General features: G+C 38.9%; 2 protein-coding genes across 12 annotated transcripts in view; both read left to right on the forward strand.

Annotated features, from left to right (window-relative positions):
* The first annotated feature begins 297 nt into the window (after window positions 1–297).
* On the forward strand, window positions 298–11,614 carry arcn1a (archain 1a). Of its 2 annotated transcripts, XM_027165553.2 has the most exons (10): window positions 298–450; window positions 1,850–2,113; window positions 2,458–2,637; window positions 3,009–3,205; window positions 4,700–4,864; window positions 6,242–6,407; window positions 6,690–6,837; window positions 6,932–7,040; window positions 7,175–7,379; window positions 9,855–11,614. In XM_027165553.2, exons 1-10 carry the CDS (start codon window positions 448–450, stop codon window positions 9,942–9,944), a joined length of 1,527 nt encoding a protein of 508 aa, XP_027021354.1. In that variant the 5' UTR covers window positions 298–447; the 3' UTR covers window positions 9,945–11,614. The 2 variants fall into 2 exon arrangements, with proteins under 2 accessions (XP_027021354.1, XP_047665528.1); XM_047809572.1 differs by lacking the exon at window positions 2,458–2,637.
* Window positions 11,615–12,547: 933 nt separating this feature from the next.
* phldb1a (pleckstrin homology-like domain, family B, member 1a) overlaps window positions 12,548–25,210 on the forward strand; it is a 49,103-nt gene continuing 36,440 nt past the window's right edge. For 3 of the 10 annotated variants that reach the window (XM_047809325.1, XM_027165535.2, XM_027165537.2), the window contains exon 1: window positions 12,549–13,258. In XM_047809325.1, coding sequence (XP_047665281.1) covers window positions 13,181–13,258 — 78 coding nt within the window. In that variant the 5' untranslated portion in view covers window positions 12,549–13,180. Of the gene's footprint in view, window positions 13,259–16,786; window positions 17,223–23,866; window positions 24,038–25,210 lie in introns of those variants that run through there. The other 7 variants (XM_027165531.2, XM_047809324.1, XM_027165532.2 and 4 more) reach the window with 7 other exon arrangements.

Raw genomic sequence — 25,210 nt, forward strand, 5'->3', positions numbered from 1 at the left:
ATATAAAACTGAAATAAAGATTTTGTTCAAGCCAGTGAATAATTACCGGACGTCAAAAGTCTTTTTTTTTTTATAAGTTGTAATAATGTGAGTTTCGTATCTAAATAATTGACATTTGTATCTAAACAACCGACTCACTGCTGATGCTGAATCTTCCACATACTCACCATCGGTTAAATCCCAAACGTCTCCTTTATTTATACACAAGTGCACTACGTAGGGTATGAAACAACGCCACGTGCAGACTATCTAGTGCACTTTATGTGTCGTAAGTCGCTTTTTGGGACGGAGCCCCGATAGGCTACTTCCGGCTGGAGACGTGGCTTAGCGACGGTTCTGCCATATTGAACTGCAGACAGGCTGAGTGCTGCACAGAAATATCTGATTTATTTATCAAGACGCTTATTTTAACAGGACGACGGCGTAGAGCATTACAGACACGTAAACATGGTGAGATGGTTTTATTTGGTGGATAAATATGAACTAAGGATTTCATTCACATACGTGTTCTAGCAGTTCAGCAATATGTGACGTGAGGCTAACTGGCTAATTAAGCAGCTAAAACGGTTAGCAAGCTGTTTTGCGAGATGTTATTGAAATCCACTTATTAAGACTTTCTTTTTGATACAAGTGTTCATTGTGAATTGTTTACATTAGTGTAGCCAGATGCTAAAACGTACACGAGTTAGCATCAGTGTCCATACCGTAACTAGCATAACATTTGGCGTAGCCCGTTAGCATCGGGGCTAGCAAAAAAAGGTTCGCTAGCGGTTATGTAGTGTTTTATAGCTGGATTTTATCTACAGTGATATTTATAATGTTGGTAATTAATTTCTTATCTCATTATGTTGAAATGCAGCTAGCTTGTAGCACCTTTTTATTTGTAAACCAGGAATAATTATGGACATTACTGTTAGTGTACACATCACCCGAAGAATCACATGACATCTTATTAATGGGACATTACTTTGAAACATATGCCGTGATTAATTGAACAATTATACCCCGAAGCAGATAACAACCTGATTATAGACTGAAGTAAAAAAAAAAAACGTTAGTGACGGGTTTTTTTAGGATCTCTGTAAATATGATCCATTATATAATTGCTTTTTTTTCTTTCTTTAAAAATATTTTTAATTTATTGCAATATTTTGTATCACGTTACGCTACAGTAATAATCTATCTGCGAATATGAAGCCCATGTTTTCCATTAGTATCAGTTATATCAGTGGCTTGTACAGTTCAGCACCTAAAATCACACAAACTCAGACTGATAAATCTCAAGGACGTAGCATTTCTTCTCCTATAACAGAACAGGACTCTGTGTGTGTATGTGTGTGTGTGTGTGTGTGTGTGTGTGTGTGTGTGTGTGTGTGTGTTCTGCTGACATTAAGCATTCAGCTTGAAAGCAGTAGGAGGCTTCAGGTCTGTTTGAGGAAGGTGTGGATGTGAGTCTTTACTTTAGGCTGTTGAGTCAGCTGTTCCAAATTTGCCGGTCAGTTGAGCTTAAAGAGTTGTTTGCCATTAGCTATTAATGTAGTAGATTTGACATGTCTTTACTTAATTATTCTCATATGAAGGCATTTCTACTTTGTTCTTATTCAAATATATGATGATGTGTGCTTGCTTGTTAGGGGTCACACAGAATATGTATTCTAATCTGAAAATATACTAATAAACTATGACTAAAATATTAAAGGATATAAAGCAAGTGATTATTTGCTTACATATCTCTCAATTAGATTGCTCCATTTCAAACTGCAAGAAGCAAGAAAAAAATATTCCTTGTATATGTTCAGTCAGTGGTCAGTCGTTTCCAGTCAGTGATTGTCCTGACTTGCATTTGCAGGTGCTGTTGGCTGCAGCAGTGTGCACCAAGGCAGGAAAAGCTCTGGTGTCACGGCAGTTTGTGGAGATGACACGGACGCGTGTGGAGGGCCTGCTGGCCGCCTTCCCCAAGCTGATGAACACGGGAAAGCAGCACACATTTGTGGAGACTGAGAGTGTGCGCTATGTCTATCAGCCTCTGGAGAAGCTCTATATGGTGCTGGTCACCACCAAGAATAGCAACATTCTGGAGGACCTGGAGACTCTTCGCCTTTTTTCACGTGTGGTATGTAGCTCTATACATGGCAAAATTGTGATTGCAATGCAGACCTTAATACACCTTTTCCTTCTTCCCAAGCCTCTCTTTTAAAACTATACATTCTTTATGGTAAGTGTAGTGGGTTTGGGTGTAGAGACCAAAAATGCTAATATAAGCTTGAAGTGAAGAAGTCATTCAGATCCACTGCATGGCAGTATTGCAAATTATTTATTGATTTATTTTGGAAATTATATAATGTTTGTTAGTTTATAAACATTACAAACTGCATATTTCACCTATCTGTACTGAATCTCATATATTCCATGCACTGATAAATATGGTCACTGAACCCAAGTGTGATGGCTGTGCAGATTCCTGAATACTGCCGTGTGCTGGAGGAAAGCGAGATCTCGGAGCACTGCTTCGACCTCATCTTTGCCTTTGACGAGATTGTCGCCCTTGGTTACAGAGAGAACGTCAATCTGGCCCAGATCAGGACATTCACTGAGATGGACTCGCATGAGGAGAAGGTGTTCCGTGCTGTTCGAGAGGTGAGAGAGTGAAAGATGAATGAGGGAGAAGTGCAGGGAAAGCAATACTGTGAGAGAGGCAGCAGGATGCAGTCTGCTTATTCTGCATACCTAAGCTACAAACAAGCAATCAGTCAAATCCAAGAATCCAAATCGGTGCTGTTGCTGGATAATTCGCCCTGTGCCATCTGCTTAATTAGCACTTCATGAAGTGTGAATTGGGCTCCATATTAAGGACGCTTCCTTCTTTCTATCCCAGAACTCAGCTGTCGTATATTTAAAAGCTAAAAAAAAATGCAGTGGATTGTCTTCTGACTATTTTATTCGCAGGTTTGAAAAGCATTACATGAAAGACTTCATTTTAATTTATTCTTTCCCTCGCATGTTTTCAGACCCAGGAGCGGGAGGCAAAGGCTGAAATGAGGCGGAAAGCAAAGGAGCTGCAGCAGGCACGGAGGGACACCGAGCGCGGGAAGAAATCTCCAGGTTTTGGTGGTTTCGGCAGCAGCAGCAGTAGCAGCAGCACAGCCATCATCACAGACACCCTGGTTGAACCAGAGAAACCTAAACCTGCTCCAGCATCCACCAGGTACCACCTTTTTGCAGATCCATATCCTCACTCTGTGTGTTTTGGCAAATCTGTGTTGCTTTGCTGTCTGTGAAGGTAGGAGGGCTTTCTCCGGAGAATGTTGGTTTGGGATTTGATTGCTATGCTATGTGAAATATTGCATGAAATGATCTAAATTTATTTGAAATGAAACCATACATATTTAAGTTGTTGCTAGAATGCATTTGGCACTGTCACGTTTATCTTACAGTGAAAGGAAGTAAAATTTAGCGATTTTGTTTTAAATGCAGTGCACAAAGATGATGTTTATTTCAATGTTTTGGATAAAGTAAAGAGGAGCTAACTCTTACTTAAGCGATAAACATTGCAAAATATTAGCAACGGTGCTAATTTATTATTTTTTTTTAATGAAACATAACTCAGAATAGTGAACGCGATACCATAGGATGAGTTTTCTCAGGTATGTACCATCACATGTTATGGTCTTAACTATGAGATAGCAAATTGACTTTTATCACAAGGCAGAAATATAAAATTAAGGCACAAAAAAAATAAGAAAACATCACTGCAAGTAAAAAAGAAAAAAGTAATTTTTTAAATAATTTATTTAAATTCTATTTGTGTAAAGAGTGGGCAAACTTGGAAACTGGAATTATTAGCTAACAGTGTAGCCTAAAAGCTGAATAGTAAGATTGAAGGGATTTGGATGATTTTGTTGTCTTTTTTTACTTAATTGTCTTGTAAGTTTATGGGACTGTTTATGTACTAAGGAATATCCTGGAAATGTGCATGTGATGATTTAGATATGCAGTTTGCATTACAACAAACTGGTAGCTCCGTGTGCACAATCGTGTCTGTTAGTACAGTGCATACAATCTTCCATCCAGTCAATTCACCCTCAGCATCTGGTTTGTTCAGTAAACACTAGTTTTTCTTAAGCAAACCAGATGAAAGTTAGACCAGCTGTTAAAACGGTGCAGTTTACACCTGACTGTGACGTCTAGTCTGGTTGCCCACATTGGTGTAATAAATACCATTAAGGCAAACTTCACTTGGCAACTACAGTCTGCACAATCATAATGTTGTAGACTATGATGTTAAATAAAGTTTACAGCTTATAGAAGTGCAAGTTGTTACTGTTAGTGAATATCATGGAATTACACGTTACATGCAGAAAACAGGTGCATGATGGATGCACGTTTGTTTTTGATAAAGCTGAACTGCTTTAGAATTTCCTTTTGTTGCCTTTATTGTTGGAAGCCCTAGCTGCTGGTCACATAACTTGTTGGACGAGTTGTTACTTCCTCTTCAGACATGACTAATTGAGATGCAATATTAAGCAAAACAGTGTGTTCAAGGTAACATGAACATGGTTGGAAATCAACAGATTTAACATGACAAGCGTTAGATTCTAAGAATCTTAGATTTCTGAAAACCTTTATTTCCTGCATTACTTTTTTTTTTCCACAGGCTGTGTGGACATCTAAATCTTTAACTGCATGTATTCTTCCTCAGGCCTAGCGGTCCCAGCAAAGCCCTGAAACTCGGGGCCAGGGGTAAAGAGGTGGACGACTTTGTGCATAAACTGAAGTCAGAGGGTGAGAACGTTATCCTCTCTGGCACTGGCAAAAAAGCCTCTGAGGTATCTAAATCTCTCCCTGCTCCTGCTAACACAGAGAGGTAAGCCCTAGCTATAGATTTAGCTCTGCACTGTTTAACACAACCAGATGGCTTGCTTAGAACTGCTACACACCAGATTTAAACAATTTGAGATTGTATGAAAGTAGTTCCAGAGAAAGGCTACAGTTTATCTGGGAGGAGTAATTGGTTCTTTGCTAGTGCTGTTGCATGTCCTTGTAGCTTTTAAAAACAAGATATACCAGAATATGTCTCCTCCTCCTTTGTTTTCATTCTGTTTTACCCAGTTATCTGCTCAAGATGATGTTAAACGTCTCAATAACCCTAATATATAAAATATTTGTGTAATGTATGGTTACACAGTATCTAACAAAAGTAAGTACACCCCTCACATTTTTGTAAATATTATATCTTTTAATGTGACAACACTGAAGAAATGACACTTTGCTACAGTGTAAAGTAGTGAACAGTGTACAGCTTGTATAAAGGTGTAAATTTGCTGTAACATCACATTGTCTACGAAGGGAGCGGATCATGCTCTGCTTGAGTATGTTACAGTACATGTTGGCATTCATGGTTCCCTCAATGAACTGTAGCCCCCCAGTGCCAGTAGCACTCATGCAGCCCCGGACCATGACACTCCCACCACCATGCTTGACTGTAGGCAAGACAAACTTGTCTTTGTACTCCTTACCTAGTTGCCACCACTCACACTTGACACCATCTGAACCACATGTTTATATTGGTCATATTCCAGTAATCCATGTCCTTAGCCTGGGTCAACAGCTATGCTGACCAATTTGATGCAGTGTGTGGCTTATGGTCTGAGCACTGAACCCCCACCCATTCAACCTCTGCAGCAATGCTGACAGCATTCATACAGCTATTTCCCAAACACAACATCTGGATATGATGCTGATCAAGTGCAGTTCAACTTCTTTGGTCTGTTCTGATTGGAACCTGTCCTGTTAGACCGCTGTATGCCATCGTGCTGCAGCTCAGTTTCAGGGTCTTGGCAATCTTATAGCCTACGCCATCTTTATGTACAGCAACAAATCTTTTTTTTTTTTTTAGATCATCAGAAAGTTCTTTGCCATGAGGTGCCATGTTGAACCTCCAGTGACCAGTATGAGAGAGGCAGAGCGATAACACCAAATTTAACTGAGACCTTGTAATCTTTGGTTCTTTTGGTTTTACCTCAAGTCATTTGAACAGAGACTGATGTCAATGATACTGATCATTAAAACCATTTTAAACTTAGAATTCTGTAAAAATAAATGCTGTGTTGCCGAGAAACTAATTTTAGTTCAGGAAAGCCTGTATGCATATAGTGCCAGTGATGCATATAATGTAGAAAATTTGACCATGTTAAGTTGTATCTCTGTGTCATTCTTGTACCCTCTGCTCTGTTGTTTCCAGTGTGCACCTTCGGATAGAGGAAAAGATCACGCTGACGTGTGGGCGTGATGGAGGACTGCAGAACATGGAGGTACTGGGCATGATCATTCTCCGGGTCTCAGACGAGAAGAACGGCCGAATCAGACTACTCATCAACAACGGTGATAAGAGAGGGGTCCAGTTACAGGTAGGCTTCTGAAACATCTAGAGTTATTCAAAGATCTTTCAGAATCTCCCTCCATCATTAAAATCCAAAACTTATTTGCTTAGATTTGCATTTTCTCTTCCTAAACATGAGGTCATACATTTGTCACTGTCTAGCTGCCATTTAATGTGTTAAAAAATTCAGCACATGGTTGGATATAAATGCATACCTTGACGTCTGCTTATAAAATAGCTAAATATATTGCGATTGCAATGACACATGCTTGCCTTGACATTGAAATAAAACCTGAATCCCCTCCCATAGACCCACCCCAACGTAGATAAGAAGCTGTTCACAGCAGAGTCAATAATCGGCCTGAAGAACCCAGAGAAATCCTTTCCCCTGAACAACGATGTGGGAGTGCTGAAGTGGAGACTCCAGACCACAGACGAGTCCCTTATACCACTAACAAGTCAGTGCTTGGCTCAATTACTGTTTCAGGAACGTCTCTGTTAGTGATGCTATAGTGCAGAGTAGGTTAATTCTTTCCCCCCTTTTCCCCTCAGTAAACTGCTGGCCCTCAGAGAGTGGATCTAGCTGTGATGTTAACATTGAGTATGAACTACAGGAGGAATCGCTGGAACTTAATGATATCGTCATCTCAATCCCCATACCGTAAGCCTGTCTAATGATCCATTACACACTACATCTATCTAGTATTCTGTTTCTAATGGGAGAACTTGTAAATTATTAACTGTGTCCTGTCACCTGTCATCATTTACCTGTATGTGTTTATGCCTATAATACAGATCGGGTGTGGGCGCACCTGTGATTGGTGACCTGGATGGAGACTATAGGCATGACAGCAGACGGAACGTTCTGGAGTGGTGTCTACCTGTAGTGGACGTAAAGAACAAGACCGGCAGTCTGGAGTTCAGCATAGCTGGCCAGCCAAATGACTTCTTTCCTATCAATGTATCATTCGTCTCTAAAGGGAGCTACTGTGACATCCAGGTACAAAAGAATGATGAGAACCATTGATGATGGCCATTTTCTTCTCTTATCTCTCTTATCTACCAGACGTTTCCACTGTCACTCACTTAGTTTTGTTTTATGCACCATACTCTGTAAACTCTAGAGACTGTTATATTTGAAATTTTCAGGATCTCTGCAGTTTCTTAAACCAATACACTAGCATACTCAAACTAGTTCATCAGGCAATAGCAACCCTGCCAAGCTTAGTCACAGATGCCCCTTTTCCACCAAGGCAGTTCGAGTGCTGGTTCGGAGCCAGAGCCTAATTTAGAACCAGTTCTTTCTGTTTTGACCGCCAATGCACCGGCTCCGAACCAGGAAAAGTGGTTCTTAAGTAGCACTAAAACGTTGCTGGTCTACGCTTAAGAACCGCTTGGGGCGGGAGCTGGGGGCGGGGCTACTGTTAGCGCATTTGATAATAGCGCACATGATAGTAGGTAGCTACATGCTAAGGCTAAATTTTTTTCTGTGTTAACGATAAAATAACGTTATGTACTTTATCGATTACAACCTCCGTTTATACAAATTACACTGAGCTGCACGTACACGTTTTATTCGCCGCGTTTGGATGCCAATGTAGGTTCGCAAAGCCATGAGCATTAACAGTAAAGCAAACATCTGCCATTGTTGTTGTGTTTGTGTTTGCCGTTGTTGTGTTTGTGTTTGCCGCTGCTGCGCTAACGTTGCTGGGACACGTGAAACGTATACAGTGACGTCACACTCGGCGCTGTGATGGCTCTCTAGCCGGTGGAAAGGCAAACCGGTTCTTAGAAGGTTCGCCAGTGGAACCAACTTTGAACCAGCGCTAGCGCTAGCTCTGAACCAGCACCAGGTTCTTTCCGGTGGAAAAGAGGCAAGAGATCGCATCGTTTCTCTGGTTTCATGAAATTGCACCTGGGTATAAAGGAGTTTGTGAATGTGTACACGAATATACCTGTATGCATGGTGAAGAGGCACCAGATGCATAGTGAACCAAAACAGTATAAAGCAGGAGCTTCCACAATGATTTATTTATTTATTTATTTTATAACCTTGCTTGTTTTTCTGTCCATTTTTTTTTGTCTACACTCCACTACTACTTTCCTTTATGTATCTGGCTACACTCCTAAGCAAGGCGAAAGCATATTGCAATCTAGTTTAGTAATAAAAATAGATCCAAATGTCCTTTCATTTATGTGGCAATTAGCAGCTTATCACTTACACTCGAGAGACTTGCAGGCAACATCAAATCACCTTTTTTAACATGGTAAGGTTTTGTTCTACAGATATGAACATCGTCAATGCACACACGTGTACGTATTCTAACAATATGTTTATGAACTCGTACCTTCTAACAGGACTAGGTGTAGTTCGGGAATTTTTCATTTGTTATTCAGGCACTCAGTTCATTTCAGTTCAATCTTCAACGTATTTACACATTATTTAACAGTCGCTTATTCCTCTTACAATAGTGACTTACAAATATGGAATTATAAACAATAAGTAATATGTCAAGCAAAGGACCATTTAACTGAGTGCGAGAGGAGCAAAGTAGAGAGTAGAGGTGTAAGAGCTAGCATAAGTGCAGTGGGGATTTTTTTTTACCTTTTCAACATCATTGAAAGATATTATATGGAATTATTCACCACCGCTACACACAAATAAAGTGCTAAAGTAATTCCTCCACTGAGCAAGCAAGCTGCATGCTGTAGCTGGGAAGTAAACGTAAGCAGGTGGTTAATTTTGTTCTACATCTATTTCTACAGTAAGCCTTATACTGTACTACAATGATCCCTCGTTTATCGCGGTTAATTGGGACCGGAACCACTCGCGATAGGTGAAAATCCGTGAAGTAGGAGTGCCCCCCCAGGAATTTCTGTACATGTGTGTGTGGATACCTGAATGTTTAAAATATGGATATTTATACTTGTATATTTATTTATTTATTTTACTTAAATCTATTTAATTATAAAACCTTAATATTATACATTCACTCACTCTCTCTCATACAATACGTATTATGGTGTTCTACATGAACTAATGACAGTAGCATTGTAAGGGCTTAACGAAAACACAACACGCGAGACACAGTTGACAGCGTGAACGAGAGTGGGGAGATACAACAAGGGAAGAAGCTGGGAGAGGATGCGATAATGCGCAGCCAATCAGCTCAGCTCTCGCCCCGGGAGCCAATCACGTGCCTTGTCTGAGTGCCCGTGGGTATGTACAAAGCCTCTGAGAGAGTTTCTCTCATTGTCTGGCATCCTGGGAAATCACCGGTGCACTGAGGCCGCGAAACTTGAACCGCGAAGTGGCGAGGGATTACTGTATACTTAAAATGTTATATTAAATTTTAAGAGGGTTGATCAAGTGCACCATTACACTGTTTTGGTTCTGCTCTACTGTTTAGGTATAAAGATCAGGATCTCATTCATTCTCATTCAATATATCTTGCTTTTTTATTTTTTCTCACAGGTCAATAAAGCATCTCAGGTGGATGGGAACAGTCCGGTGCGGTTCTCCACAGAAACGTCTTTCGTGGTCGACAAGTACGAAATACTCTAAGGAAACAAATCGTCAACGATAACTCCGAGACCAGCTTGAGAGAACATCAGGCCAGTGGACTGACTGTAATATAAACGCAGTACACGCTAGAGAGAGAGAGAGAAAGATAGAGCATGAAAAAATGGTTCTTGTTTTTGCCTTCAGCAGTACTTCACCAGGACTTCAATCTTTTCCCCTCACTTTCCAAAAAAAAAAACTTTTCATCATGGCTGGCAGTGTTCTGCTTTATTTGTATCTTTGTACAAAACTAAATTGTTCTATGAAGGGATTTTGGTTTGAACAAGAAAGACGGTCAAACCCATGAGTTCCAAACCACATGGAGCTAACAGAAGAATTTCTACAAATCCACCATGTCTTTTCTCGGGTGTATAGATTATGGAGCTTTACTGAAGGTTTATCTAATTTAGCATAATTAGGATAATTTAGCCAGTATCACATGTTCTTCTCAAACCTGCATACTTTTTTTGGGTCCTGGGATTCTACTCCGTCTGAAATCCCTGCACTGTCTTCTTTTCCTGTCTTTGACTGAAAGAGACACCATTGTCCACACCACTACTCCTCTCCTGTACCGGCAGGACCATGTGCTATGAAACGGACCTCATTTTACATGTTTGTGTATGTGATAAACTCGCCTCCCCTCCTCCCTCTGTTGTTTTTTTTGGTTGCCTGCTGCACATGTCTAAACTTGTATCTGGTTCATCTGCATTATCGCCTTGGCTTTTTTTTTTTTCCAGTGGCATGTTGGATGGCACTGAAACCCGTTTTGAGGACCGCTTTGAGACGATAAATCAGTATGTGTGTTCCTATGCTTCATAATCAACGAGGCAGTATTGTCCTGGCTTACACAGCGAACTCCTGAAATGGATTTTCTTTTTCCACTGTTGTCATTGTAGAGTGCAATACATACAGTTGTTGGGTTTGGAAGTCCTCTGGGGCCAAGTTTACCTAGAACTTAAAAGAAAGAGGGTCTGTAGTTTTGGTGACGGTTTCACTTACGCTGTGATGTAACGTTAGATTTAAAGTTTTAGCATTAAAATCCTCGAAGGATCGATAATTACAGAACAACTACCTTAACGTTTCAAGCTTTGTTGAGTCAGTCATGAGCAATACAACACGTTCTCTGGTGCAGCTTAACATGCTGTTAGCAGAGTGTAGGAGTTTTGCTCATGTGGGATTTAGGAGCTTGTTAAAGGAAGAGTTTGGTCACGAGGTGAAATGACACCAATTTCTAGCTACCCCATGCGAGATGAGACTAGAGTAGCTCACCGCTAATGAAAGTCTGTCACACCATCAGGCACTTCCGTTATTTGTTGGCAAAGAAGCAAAATTTTGAACACTACGTCTTTGCTGATTTATTACATTTGAGGAAAAAACACAATTGTGTACATTTCACTCTTGGCAAATCTTTTCCTTTTAGCACCAGGTCTTGATCAGTAATAACACTTGAAGTTCTCTGTATTCATGCCTTGACTCTCTTCATTGCTCCAAGGGAAAAAAGACATTCAAGTTTATTGTTTTGTTGTCTTTGTTTTGTTAATCATATTGCAGGTGGGAAGTGGGGGAAAAATCTATTCGTTTTTTTTGTAACTCTGTAAAATAATGAATAGGGTAATAATGAGTAACATTCCAGTGTAAACTTATTAAAGAAATTATTAAAGTGTATAAAAAGACCCAAATGAAAAGCTTTGTTACTATGTTGTTCCTAAGGGCCAATATCAAACATGGTTCTTGTTATTTTTGATCACTGGACTCATCAAGTGCCCCTTCAAACCTCACAGCCAACAGTTAAAGGTCTGTTGAAATGCAATTTGGATCAATGATGTAAAATCTGTTCATGACTTTCATCCCAAAATGCATTTGTTTCCAAAATCAGCAGATCCACAAGTGTTTTATTTCTCTTACACCACAGCAAACTACCAGCAATCGCAATGTTGTGTTTATTAATGAATGAACTGTTTATAGTTACATTTAACATAGTGGAACCTCTGAGACAAGTTCCAGTCATCGCTTACAATAACTAAGCTAAAAGCAGGCGTTTTCTCAACAGCTTTGTGGTTTATTTTTCATCTCTTTTATAGTTAATGATGCAGTCAAACACAGCTTTACCAAGAAATGACAAAAACATTGTCTTGAGGAATACCATAGAGAAACATGCATCATTAGGAAAAACCCTGTTACTGGAGACTCCTGGAATATTGAAATAAATGTTTTGGTTTAGTTTTTTTTCTTTTATGTAGCCTTTGGACACGTGAAGTGTCCACTGTACAAGACCTTGAATGAGCTGTGTGTGTGTGTGTGTGTGTGTGTGTGTGTGTGTGTGTGTGTGTGTGTGTGTGTGTGTGTGTGTGTGTGTGTGTGTGTGTGTGTGTGTGTGTGAGGTTTATTTAGGACTGCTCATTAAACATTCACACACTTTCCTCAAATTAAATCCAGAAGTTGTTTAATTGTGGATTTTTTTTCCATTTGTCTCAAACATTCAAGAGTTGTCTTTTTTTTTTTTTTTTTTTTTTTTTTTTTTTTTTTTTTTTTTTTTTTTTTTAATAAAATATAAAAGCAGACATGTGGAAATCAGGAGAACAGATTTCTATCTGTTCCCAGTATTTTCTCCCGCATATTTTGTCTTGGCAGTGAGGAGATGAGAGTGATAACAAAGTGGAGCATGTTGATGAGCGTGTGTGTGTGTGTAAGAGTAAGCAAGACAAAGAAAGCAACAAAACCACGTCCCCGCAGGGAATTGAAATCACTTCCTAGGCTCCCGAGGCATCATAATCTCCCCAAGCTCTTGAAATCATGTCGGTTATTTATATAACATCTCTAAGAGAGGCACTTGCGGCTTGCGTAACGCTTTCTGTTCTCCAATTCAGTTTTCTACAGGTTCTAGCCTACGCTTTCATAAGTGGGCTTCTTGAAGTCCATCACGAGTTCCCTTATTTGGAGTCGGGAAGGGGAGGAAGGAGAAGGTGGGTCTGGCTTTTCATTTTTTCCTCCTAGTTTTGAATGAATCACTGTTCGGTCCACGTCACTTTTCTCTCTACACTGACAACAGGGCAAGCAGAGAAACTGGCAGAGGAGAACCTGCTGGAATACTATCGAACTTTCTGACTACAAAGGAGGAGATGATGATGTGAACTTTTTTGAACATCAGGATGCTAATGGGTTCTACTGAGGGGATTCTGTGGAGCACTGTACTGTACAGCTGACCTTACTTTTATTTATCTTAGTCACTTTCAGCCAGCATGAGTCTGCCAGTGCTTTGCAATGGCAACCGCTCACACAAGGACCACACTGTCCCTCCTAAAAGGGTCCGCTTTCAGGTAAATAAAACTTGTATTCATTTATTTTTTAAATAAAAAAATGAAGTCGTTTTTATTGTGTGTGTATATGTATGTATGTATATATATATATTATATATATATATATATATAATGAGTCTAACACAAACATTAATACAAACGATACTTTCAGTAAAAGCTTGAGTATTTGTTACAGATTTGATACAGAAAATATTATATACATAACACAAACAGTTTGCTTGTAAAATAATTCTGTACAGATTTTTTATTTATGGATATAATTCTAGTTAAATGACTCCTTGACAGACACACTTGCTCTAGGTGAATTCATTCTTTTATGAACAATTTTTATTTATTAAGAAATATTTAGAGGGGGCACGGTGGCTTAGTGCTTAGCACGTTCACCTCACACCTACAGGGTTGGGGGTTCGATTCCCGCCTCGCCTTGTGTGTGTGGAGTTTGCATATTCTGCCCGTGCCTATGGGGTTTCCTCCGGGTACTCCGGTTTCTTCCCCCGGTCCAAAGACATTCATGGTAGGTTGATTGGCATCTCTGGAAAATTGTCGGTAGTATGTGAGTGAATGAGAGTGTGTGTGTGCCCTGTGATGGGTTGGCACTCCGTCCAGGGTGTTTCCTGCCTTGATGCCCGATGACGCCTGAGATAGGCACAGGCTCCCCGTGACCCGAGAAGTTCAGATAAGCGGTAGAAAATGAATGAATAAATGAAAAATTTAGAATTTTATAGACATTTTGTGTGTAATTTCTACTCAACTTTACTAGAGTTATTAAAGAGTGTATTAAACCGCACACTTCATTTAGCTGCAGTGCTTCTGAGTGACCACAAGAGGGAGACATTACGTTATCCCCCAAACTCGCTGCTAGTTTTCCCGATCCGGTAAGAATTAAAATCCAGCTCGCTTTAATAAAGCTGGGAAAATAGCTTTACTCTCACGAGATTTACTTTAACCTTTCGCCTGTTACTTCCGCCCCCTGTAATCCGGTGAGCTTTCAACTTTTAATGAGCGCCTTTAGCCATTAGTTTTCCAGTGTTAACAGAGAAGGAAGAGAAAGCGAGGCTTTGAACAGATGAAAGAATCGCCTGCTGTTAGGATCTCAGCCTTCGGGTGCGTGTAAATGATGTGTTAGTGAGAGCTGATTATAACTGACATTTGGGAAAGAGAATGAAAGGAATAATCAGAAGGCTGAAAAATACCATTAAAATGAAATTGTTGCTGCTAGTAAACGATCCTACTGCATATTTATAATAAATAATGATAATGATGATGATGATGATAATAACAACAATAATAAGAAGAAGGATCATAATAAGAATAAGAATAATATTATGCTAAGAAACAAAACTATAAAAAATTTTTAATATAATGTACCATTTCCCAGGAGAGACACACGTAAAAAATGACCTGCAACAGTTGGTCATTTTCTAAAAAGTTTGCCACATGGTTTATTGACATATTTCAGTGGACCCTTTTATCTCCTCCCATTCCTTCACTAATTTTCAGTAACCGCTGAATCCTGTTCATGGTGCTTCTCAAGTCTATATCAGCAACACTAGATATATGGCAGGAATAAACCCTGCATGGTGCAGCAGTCCATCACAGGGGTGTGTGCGTGTGTGTACATACACACACACGCACACACACACACATACTCACACTCATTCACACTTGGGGCAATTTTAGCCGTGTGAAGAACATGCAAAGAAGCACAGATAGATGGACTGTAAACTGATCGTAGGATCGAAGCGGTGGCTCTGAAGCTGAAACACAGCAATTCTACCCACTGCACCACCCAGAGTCTAAACATACTACTCAAATATTTGGCTGAATATTTAATGTTGGGTCAATAATATTTTGGTCATTTATATATTATTAATTTCTCAATTTCAATTTTACAGGCCACTTGTTTTTGAGTTATTGAGGTTTGGATTATTCCGTTTAAAAAGTGACCAAACAAACATATAAGCTAATGGCTATAATAATTCAATAATCAGAATAGTGAATTTGATTATATTGGGTTGTAAGTTTCTCAAATGTAAGAAACTAATAAAAATCATAAACCTCATGGTTATACTTTATGGGCTCCTGGAGATCTGTGGACCACTCTCTGGGAACTATATTACTAGATAACTATAATATATTAAAGCATAAAATATAGATCAGTGTGTGCGGTAGAGCAGTTGAAGTAAAAAGACTCACTGGGATTATTAACTGATCTTCAGCATTGTAGCCAGGGGGACTCCATGGTTCATTAAAAAACGGGTTAGTGTGCCACTACAACAGATAAATTGTGAATAAAGTGTCTTCTGTGGTACTGCCCATTGAAATAAACAGGAAGAAGGGTCATATAGGGTTCCGCTACATTTAAGACAACACAATAAAGTGTCCTCTAGTGTACCAACCAATGGACAAAATGTGAAGAAGTGACATCATCTCTAGGTTACACTGTAGTGGACAAAATTAGATGTAGTGTCCTCTGTTTGTTCTAGTTTGCAAGCTGCTCCCCCACCCCCTGACTCCCCCATCATCCCCTAAATGTCTATTAACAACAGGGATAAAAATCTAATCAAAACAAGTCAAGTGTTCAAATACAGACTTTATATTTATATGGACAGACAGCGTCCCTTCAGCAGCCAGCGAGTGTTTGTTAAATTCACAATCCAGACTTGTTTGTCACTAAAATGTTCCCCCACCCTGTTTTACCACATAGTTCAACCCAAGCAATGTACACTCCAGACATGGGGTGTGTGTGTGTGTGTGTGTGTGTGTGCGCGTGTGCGTGCGTGTGTGTCAGGGGATCCAAACCACAATACCGACACAGCCTGGACATCCAAAAACACCAGAAGTTCCTGATTCCCATGATTATTTGTGTCCACGTTTCTCTTCATTTCCAACTGACTGTTTTTCTTAGAAGACTATTTATTACCTTCCTCCTTCAGCATCATTCAGTATAAATTTGACAGAAGTGGATGTTTCTTCACTAGAATGACATAAATAATCAAACACATTCACAGTAATAAATGAGTAATGTTACTTTCCAGTATTTATTGAAAAATAAATTTTAGTTTTTGGTTGTTGTTAGCCAAAGGCAAATAGTTTTATTAGTTATGGATTACTTTGACTAGTTGCTGTTAAATATTATGATCACATCAATCAAGATTCAGATATTGAAATTTGCTTCTGCTTATTAAAGCTAAATGTAAGTTAGTTTTCTTTTCTGTTAATTAATGAGCTTCTTAGCTATTTGGAATGGTGGGGAATGGATATGATCTTAGTCACTTGGGCTCCTTACTTGGATGAATCATAGTTATGGTTATGACTCTGAAGTTGATTATTTTCCAATAATTTCACATAATCAATTCATTTATTTTTTTTACAATTTCAACTTTATTAATGAGGAACATGTCATATCCATTTACAGCTAGTGTTGAATCCAGACTTCCTCAGTGATGTAGTATAAATAGAGGTTTTCTCTGTTTCAACGACATGTTCTTGACTGAATTGGTGCTATTGTCTTCTATTAAATTCCAGTATTCCGCGAACCTGCTCTCTGTCGACTGACCTGTCTATCCTTCGGAGTTGCTTTCTGCAAAGTCTGCATGGGTTTTAATCTCTCAGCTGCAAAAATGAAAGGCGGCCTTGTGTCCATACAATGAAGAGACAGAGAGAGAGAGTAGAGTATGGAAGGGAAAGAGGGAGACAGAGGTTGAATCTGAGTGACCGAATGAGGAAAAAGGGGTGGGTAGAAAAAGAAAAATAGGAGCTGTGTGTGTGTGACCGAGAGAGAGGAAGGGAGCATATTTGTCCCCATAACTAGTCACAAGTGATCTCTGCTAATGTTAGTTACTGTTCTCAAGTCATGTTATAGACAAGCCAGATGTTAATAATTCTAATCTCTGTTTTGAGATTAAATGATGGATTAACTGACTACCACGTCGTTACTGTTCCTTCTTCCAAGACGTCTTAAGTAAGTATAGTGCATCTAACTGACAGTTCAAAATGTTTCCAGTATCTACAGTTATAGATCGAGATGAAGATTTAGGGTTAGGTTGTTTTTTGTTTTGTTTTTGTTTTTCTATGATAAATCATCGATATATATTTCTAAAGTGTATATTTATAAAGCAGAGGGATTACTACATCTATCTGCATAAGATTTGACAATTTTCTTCTGAATGTTAGTGTCAAAAAATAGTAAAAGAGGAAGCGTGGGACAGAAACAGGAAACAAGGAATATGGAGTAAGCAGGAAATTAGTAATTAAAATGTCACTTATTATGCAATTAAACCAAATCATAAATATATATCTATACGTCTGTAGAATGTTCAATATGTTATTTATTGAGGTGGTTTGGACTGTCTCTTATGTGTTACATGTTCATACACTGAGAAGCTATGAGCAAGAATATAGCAAGAGTCTGAGAGAAACTCAACTCTCATAGTCCCAGTATAGTGTGAGAACCATAACCATGACCTCAGCATGAATAAGGACCCTATTGTCCCAGTGGAGACAGCGCTGGATGTGTGCTAGATGTTGAAATGGCACATATTTGCTGTACCTGACTATACACAATTTTCAGGAATACTCTACCACTTTTGAACTTAATCTAAGTGATACCAAATCTGTAATGTGCATACAATTATCATGCTCCACAACAATCTACATGTTTTTTTTTTGTATTGAAATATTGTATTTTGTATTGCTGATGAACTCCAATAATGTCAATTAAATAATTTAATTGAATATTTCAAATAAAGTATTAATCAAAGCGGTAAATCTGTATGATTTGTATAATTCATAGATCAGCTAGTTTCAGAATTAAGACCTGTGATATCACGAAAGCTTTAGAGATGTTGGATAGCACGAGTTACGATAATAGACAAGAATAGTATAGTATGTGATTCTCAAAAGTACAGACATAAATAACACACTACTATACAATATACTACACACTAAACAGCTGGAACCAAATTCCTTGTGTGTGTGTGTCAACACACTTGGCCAATAAACCTGATTCTGATTCTGAAGAATAGACAGTTAAAACTAGAACACCTTTTGACACGTTTGATTTATCCTAACCCTTTCTTGTTAGATGTTAAGCGATTTTGTTTGTCTTTTTATGGAGTTCAGTAATCGCCTTTAGCCTTCTGTTATACAGTACATTACAAGATTTCTGTTCAGTACAAAGCACCGAGCAAACATGCTTATATACCTGATATTTGATAACCGCTCGTATGCAACAGTTATGGTAGACTATTCTATTGATCTGACAAACCACTCGTTTTACTAATCAAAGACAGAATCTTATCCTGCATGTGCTGCAGGAAATGTTAAGAGATGAAAGTGTGAAATATCACACATGGAAGCCAGGATACAGAGCTATGGCACAAAGATGCTTTGTGTGTATGCACATGGAGCTGCTAAGGTAGTGCACACGTGATATGGATATTAGGCCAAGTTCCACGCACTCTTAATACCCGTGTGTGCGCATCTGCCTGAGCCCACCAACCACAGCAGGTCTGTCTGAATAGAAGCTTTCATATGAGACAAAGACATCAGGCCACATAAACTGGCCGCTAATGTGAAGCAGCATTGTGTTCCTTTAATGAATTGTTTCACTGAGCTGGAATGAACTAATGCAGAATGAGAAGGACAAGAAAAGGAGCTGTTTTCTAATTTGTATGAATCTATGACCACAGCGTGCCCCCTTTGCCTGGGTGTATGTGTGGGTGTGTGTTAGGTGATTTCAGGGGAAAACTATGACAGAAAAATGTGGAATTTAACACCAAGCAAGGGCAGGTGAGAGAGACCCAGACATGTTACTATGGATCTAGAATGATTTCCTGCTTTCTGAAAGCCTTTATTCAGCCCAGTTCACAGAGGTTTAAACAACAGGTGGTGCTTTAACTCTACTGTTGTTACGTGAGCACCTGTATTCTTCCTTTTTTGTAGGTGTGAACTCAAATTTCCATGGAGGATTTCCTAAGTTTATGCCAGCTTTAGGACTCTCACTACTATAATGAAGTGCAGTTAAACACTTTTCTTGTTCTCATTAATTCCACATGGCATCACTGTTAAATTCTTATCTGTTCTTCACATGCCTTTCTTTTTTTTTTTTCCTCCTGGCTTCTCACATCGATCCTTGCACCGATTTTTAATTTAGCATTCTGGGAACTGAGAATGAGAAACAGATTACAGTGAAACACAGCTGGCTTCAGGGCTGCATATTTAGCCCAAAAATATAATGACCCATACAATTTCCCATAATCTCAGAACTATGATAATTACTACTGGCTATTAGAAATTGAATTTCATACTATTTTAAAAACAACTTAAACAAATCAAGTTGTCAGCTGCATTCCAATGTAACTTTACCGCTCTGTAGACAGCAACATATTGATTCTGAACAATAAAATGCTTTATGTTGCAGTTCCAGATTTATTGTCAAGGTTAACTTTGGCCCGCTTTTGCATTACAGGCAGACTCTCATATATTTATTATGCAGTTACCCTTGTCCATCACATATTACTGAGATTTTCCAATTAAGTTTTCAGCTTCCTGATTTTATACATTGACCAATCTGTATACTCAAATTAATTATCCTAAAAGGAATAAATCACAAGCCAATGATTTAGAAAGCATTGGGAAACAATATTTTCAATTTCACAAAGGTCCATGTAACAAAATAGTATAAACTAAACTGTTTCCCAAAACTCACTAAAGGCCTCGATTGCACAATCAATGCAAAGTAAATTACAAGCACTCACCGACATGCACATTAATGTAATTAACCAATCAGCCAACGTGGCAGCATAAAAATCATAAAAAGTGAACAAATGATCACATCAGAATGGGGAAAATGGAATCTTGGTGATTTTGGGCAAAGTTGTTGGTGCATGCTGGTTTGAGTATTTCTGAAGGCACTGAGTATTCTGTATATTCACACAGAAAAGGCTCAGGAGTTTACACAGAATAGTACAGAAAAAGGCATCCGTTAAGTGGCAGTTCTGCTGCGTTGATTAGAGAGGTCAAACAGAGAATGTCTAGACTGGTTTGAGTTGATGGTACAGTTAACTTTTTTCTACAGTAAAAAAAAAAAAACTCTTCACAATCACTCTTTAAAATAACGGTGAGCAAAAATACACATAACATAATGAACTTTGAGGGATATGAGGCCACAATGTACACAGGCTGACTAAATCTAGACAGATGAAGAATTCTTGTCTTTTTCCAGTCTTCCATTCTCCAGGTTTTTAGCATGCACTGTAACCTCAGATTCCTGGTCTTAGCGAACAGGAGTTACCTGATGTAACCTGATGCAGTCTTCTATTGTTGTAGCCCGTCTGCCTCATCGACCATGGCTGCAAAGAGTAACTGTAGCTCCTGTAGTCTAGAACCAGTCTGGTCATTCTCCTCTAACCTTTGTGTGTTTGTTTTTCTGCATCATTTTTGTTCCACACTGTGAGACCATGCAATTAACAAGGTCCCTGAGATCACAGATTTCCCCCATTCTGATGTTTGATGTGAACAAACAATCTAAAGCTCTTGACCTGCAGGATTTTATGTGTTGCACATTAGTATTCCAATAAAGTGGCCAATGAGTGTTACACCATTGTTTTAAATGCATAAATAAGTTGCCGTTGCTGTCACAATTAAACCGTATACAAAGTATTTGTTTAGTTTCCATTTATCAATTTGTGTGTGTGTGTGTGAGAGAGAGCGAGAGCGAGCCAGCCCAGCCCAGCCATTTTTAGGGTCATTTTTTATAGGACAATGTCCCTTCCAGAGACAAGCTGTTTCGTGTTGAGGTTTTGTTCAAACCGACCATCGAACATACCCTCGCTAATGGTTTTTTTCCATTGGTTGTTGCTTTAAATCTTACCCAGATAGTGCTATTTTCTGATTGGCTATTGTGTAGCCTCTTTTTTTGATAAGTATCAGGCTCGACTAAGAACTGAGACGCACTTGATTCCTGCCCGGTTCCATAGACACAGCGGTGCGGGCAGATACATTTTGCGTGCTGCGGCTTATTAAATAAATGATAAATAGTCAAAAATTTCTGCGTGAAAAATACGATGTGTGGCGGGAGAGTGTGACAAAAGACCAAAATGACCAAAAAGACCAAAATGCGGTCAAGCTGAATCTTCCTGTTTTAATCCTGTTTTTATGCAGCCACCTGCTCCAGCTGGTGCAGGTAATGAAGGCTGCTGTGTTGCTTTACCCGTTAGAATAAACCACTGAACACCTGTTGAGTCTTACTGTGCTGCGACGGAGAAAAAAAATCTCTTATTGCTGACTAAATGTGTGTATGCATGAAATTAAGCGTTAGAGATGAAGCCTGTGAGTGCCATCATCTGTGTGTGTGTAAAGGGAAAGAGACTAAAAACAGATGATTCAGAGATCTTGCTGGGCCAGAAAACAGGAACATTTTGTTTTTTCCCTTGCCGTAGCAAGAAAATCCCTCCTCACTCTCTTACAATCTTTCTGACTCACAAACACTAGAAATCTCTGTGTGAATGCTGAGTTGTAGCTACCTCACAGATACACACTCATCTGTCAAGGGCATTGTACTCATCATGTAAGTATTATGATGAAGTGTTTTAGGGAAATTCTTGCACTGTCTAAAAATAAAAAACTGAGTCATGACAATGAATAGTTTTAAGGCTTATTCAAACTGGAGATCTTATCTTAAAGGCCTGATTCATCAGTTGATCTTTTTTTTTTTTTGCTATACTTGAAATGGATTTCTGGAGTCATGTATTTTTCACCAATTAAAAACAAAACACCTGTTAACTCTAAATGATTAATGCCTGTGATGAACTGGTGCATCATCATGGGGATATTCCTGCCTCAGCACATAGTATTTCCCCAGTATTTCCGTTACTGAAAATAAAAATGAACTGTAGTTTGATTAATAGCCATTTGATTGCTAACCACTAAGCCACTGTGGCCCCTCCCTTATAAATCTACGGGATGTGATAGCTAAGTTGTTTGTCTACCAATTGGAAGGTTGTGAGTTTGAATCTCGGGTATCATTACTGGGCCCCTTAGCAAGGCCCTTAACTTCTAAATTGCTCAGTTATTAGTATAACATGAGATAAAAAATGATGTAAATGTGTGTGTGTGTGTGTGTATATATATATGATTGTGTTTAAGTTATTGATCTTGAGATTAGGGCTAGCTTCTTAACTAATATTAGAACTATAACCAAAATTCATTGTATTTAATACTTTCTAGTGATCTCCACTATCAATCCAGCATCAATACGTAACAAAATTGCCAACACGGTGGTTGTACACGACAGACCTTAAGATTCTCTGATGTATAAAATAGACAATATATGAGAAGTTAATGTAATTAGACGGTGGATCTGAGATGGTCATTTCTATTAATCTGTACATCTTTTAGCTTTGTTGAAATTTCCTTTTAGTTTGAGATTCACTTTTGAATTGTAAATATTTCTCAGAGCTCTTTATGAGGAAGGCAGGGTTTCTGATTATGTCCTCCCCATGAGAGAAGCTCAGCTCAGGGGTCATCACACAGGAAACACCCCCCCACCCCCTGTTCTGGAAGCAGCACCAGAAGAATCCAGCTTCAGATCCAGCTGTTGGTTGCCTGGTTTCTGCTAGACTTTGTTTTATCTGTTTGGATTTATTTATTTTTTACATCTGCCTCACACAGTATCTTTTCTGGCAATGGTTATTGGGGAAAAAGCATAATATTGCTAGATATTTCCGCTGCGTGACTTTCACCATCTGTGACTTCTATCTTCGACCATGTAACTTTGGTAGATATTGTCAGGAGCCACTTCAGGCACTTCTGACTCCAAAATTCCATGGTGACCATGTTGTGTTTAGGTTTGTTGAGGGAGACTTTGTACATTTATTTAATGAGTCACTGATTTACAAATGGCCTCTAATGTTAGAGTGAGTCATTTTATGAGGGTAGGTGAAAAACTTTTTGCAGCTGTTTAACACCAGATCGGAAAAGACCCTTTTGGCAGGATAATGCATGAAAGAACAGGAAATGAGGGACAGGAACTTGTCTGGAATATTAAGGTCTTTTTATACAGGAATAGTGTCTTATTTATGCAAATCCCAGAGCATTGGTGATGGCTCATCTTGCTTCTGCTACTTGCCAATAATTCCACAATTGCTTATTTATCTTGGAAACAATGGGAGCCTAATTGGAAGAGTGACTTCCTTTTTTTTGTAATATTTGAGCGTAATTACAAGTTGGAATTATAAAATATAAAACAATTCAAAGATTGACATTCAATTTGTCTTTTGAACTTAAATAACATTTGCTGGATTTGCTGGATGAACTTCTTAGTGCAGGCAAGGTGACTGAAGGTAGTAAACAGGAGAAAGTTACTCTAGAGACTGAAGATCTGCTCAGCTCCATAATTTAAATGAACTTATCTGCTCATTATAACATCCCTTACAAAGACTCAATGCAATAGAAATAAAATAGAGTTAAAGAGAAAAAAATCAGGAAGACCTCTTCTCTTCCCTCTCTCTCTCTCTCTCTCTCTCTCTCTCTCTCTCTCTCTCTCTCTCTCTCTCTCTCTCTCTCTCTCTCTCTCTCTCTCTCTCTCTCCAGCTGTGGTGGTGACAGTAGTTGTAATTCCATGCTTCAGACTGTTTAGGCAGACACATGGACTATACCCAGTCAGCTGAAGACACAGAAAGAAATAGGGCAAGAAGTAAACAGGACATCATTTTACAGAAATTTCAGACAAGCTCATGGACCCACATTTGATTATCTCTTGAGTAAGAAGAGATGGTGAGTAGGTTTCATGCCATATTTCAGTACTAGGTGGAAGTTCAGTAGTGTTTAGTTTCATGCTTCCTTATTTTGTCTTGGCTTTAATAAATAAATAAATAACTATATGCTTACTTATTACTTTAACAGCCAATCATTTTCTTTTTGTTTCGCTTATGTTGCTGGATGTTATGAATTTCTTTGAGTTTGAACAACTCTTTATTGCTGTAGATGTCCTCAGGTCCTTCAGCCACACCTGCCTTTACTTCCAGTTCATCTTAATCCACTGAGTTTTCCAGGCTTTGTTACTGGGAATTTTTATGCCACGTTCTGACTGTTGATCTGCATATGCTCTATTTCCCCACTGTGGTTTCCTCTCTAGCTCTAGTTGTCTGCATGTGTTTCTCTCTCTCTCTCTCTCTCTCTCTCTCTCTCTCTCTCTGTGTGTGAGTGATTATAACCCATGTAAGAGGAGCCCTGTGCAGTGCACAGTGTGGTTAAGCTGAGGCTATTTTCTGCTTCCATGGCCAGGACACAGTGGCATGACTGCCGACTTAATGACACGTTTCAGAGACATGGTGCTCTGTTTGCCCACACAAGCCATTTGGAGAAGCGATTCGAGACTGCTTGTGTGTTTGTTTGTATCTGTGACGAACACTGAAATAAACAAATCATGCCAAAACACATGGTAGTTTCCCACATAGCTCTGAATGCAAAGTTGCTCTCTATAAAAAAATAACTGTGTTGTGTATGTTTGTTCCTGGGTATCCTGTTTATACATTCTTTGGGTCAGAAATGTTTAAAAGTAGTTTGTACTTGATGTTATGGGGACATTCCTGTGCTCCATGTTTCGGAAAGCCAGTATGAAACACTGAGCTTCATTAGAGATTCATAATACATCATAAGATTTAATTCATACAAAATAATATTTAATAGAGCATTTGGACAATCACATTTCTAAAGGAAAACTGTATATGCTTTATCAGCCTGTTCTCAGGATTATTCTTAAATATTTCACCCTGATTAATAATTGCAGTTTGCTGCAAGCTGTCTTTACTTGTCCACAGAAGCGACGCTTCACATTCCACAAACGTCTTTGAATGGGCATGCCAACAAAAGTGTCAATCTCAGGAAATAAAGTTTTTTTTTGTAAATTCTAAACTGGCAATGTACACCTAAACCCAGACTGATGCG

This window comes from Tachysurus fulvidraco, chromosome 26 (assembly GCF_022655615.1).
Source record: "Tachysurus fulvidraco isolate hzauxx_2018 chromosome 26, HZAU_PFXX_2.0, whole genome shotgun sequence".
In the NCBI taxonomy this organism is placed as follows: domain Eukaryota; kingdom Metazoa; phylum Chordata; class Actinopteri; order Siluriformes; family Bagridae; genus Tachysurus; species Tachysurus fulvidraco.

Excerpts from the sequence above, each read along its gene's own strand:
- arcn1a (XM_027165553.2), top strand. Across the intron at positions 4,865-6,241 it reads GCTCCTGCTAACACAGAGAG|TGTGCACCTTCGGATAGAGG; the intron begins GTAAGCCCTAGC and ends TGTTGTTTCCAG. Across the intron at positions 7,380-9,854 it reads GGAGCTACTGTGACATCCAG|GTCAATAAAGCATCTCAGGT; the intron begins GTACAAAAGAAT and ends TTTTTCTCACAG.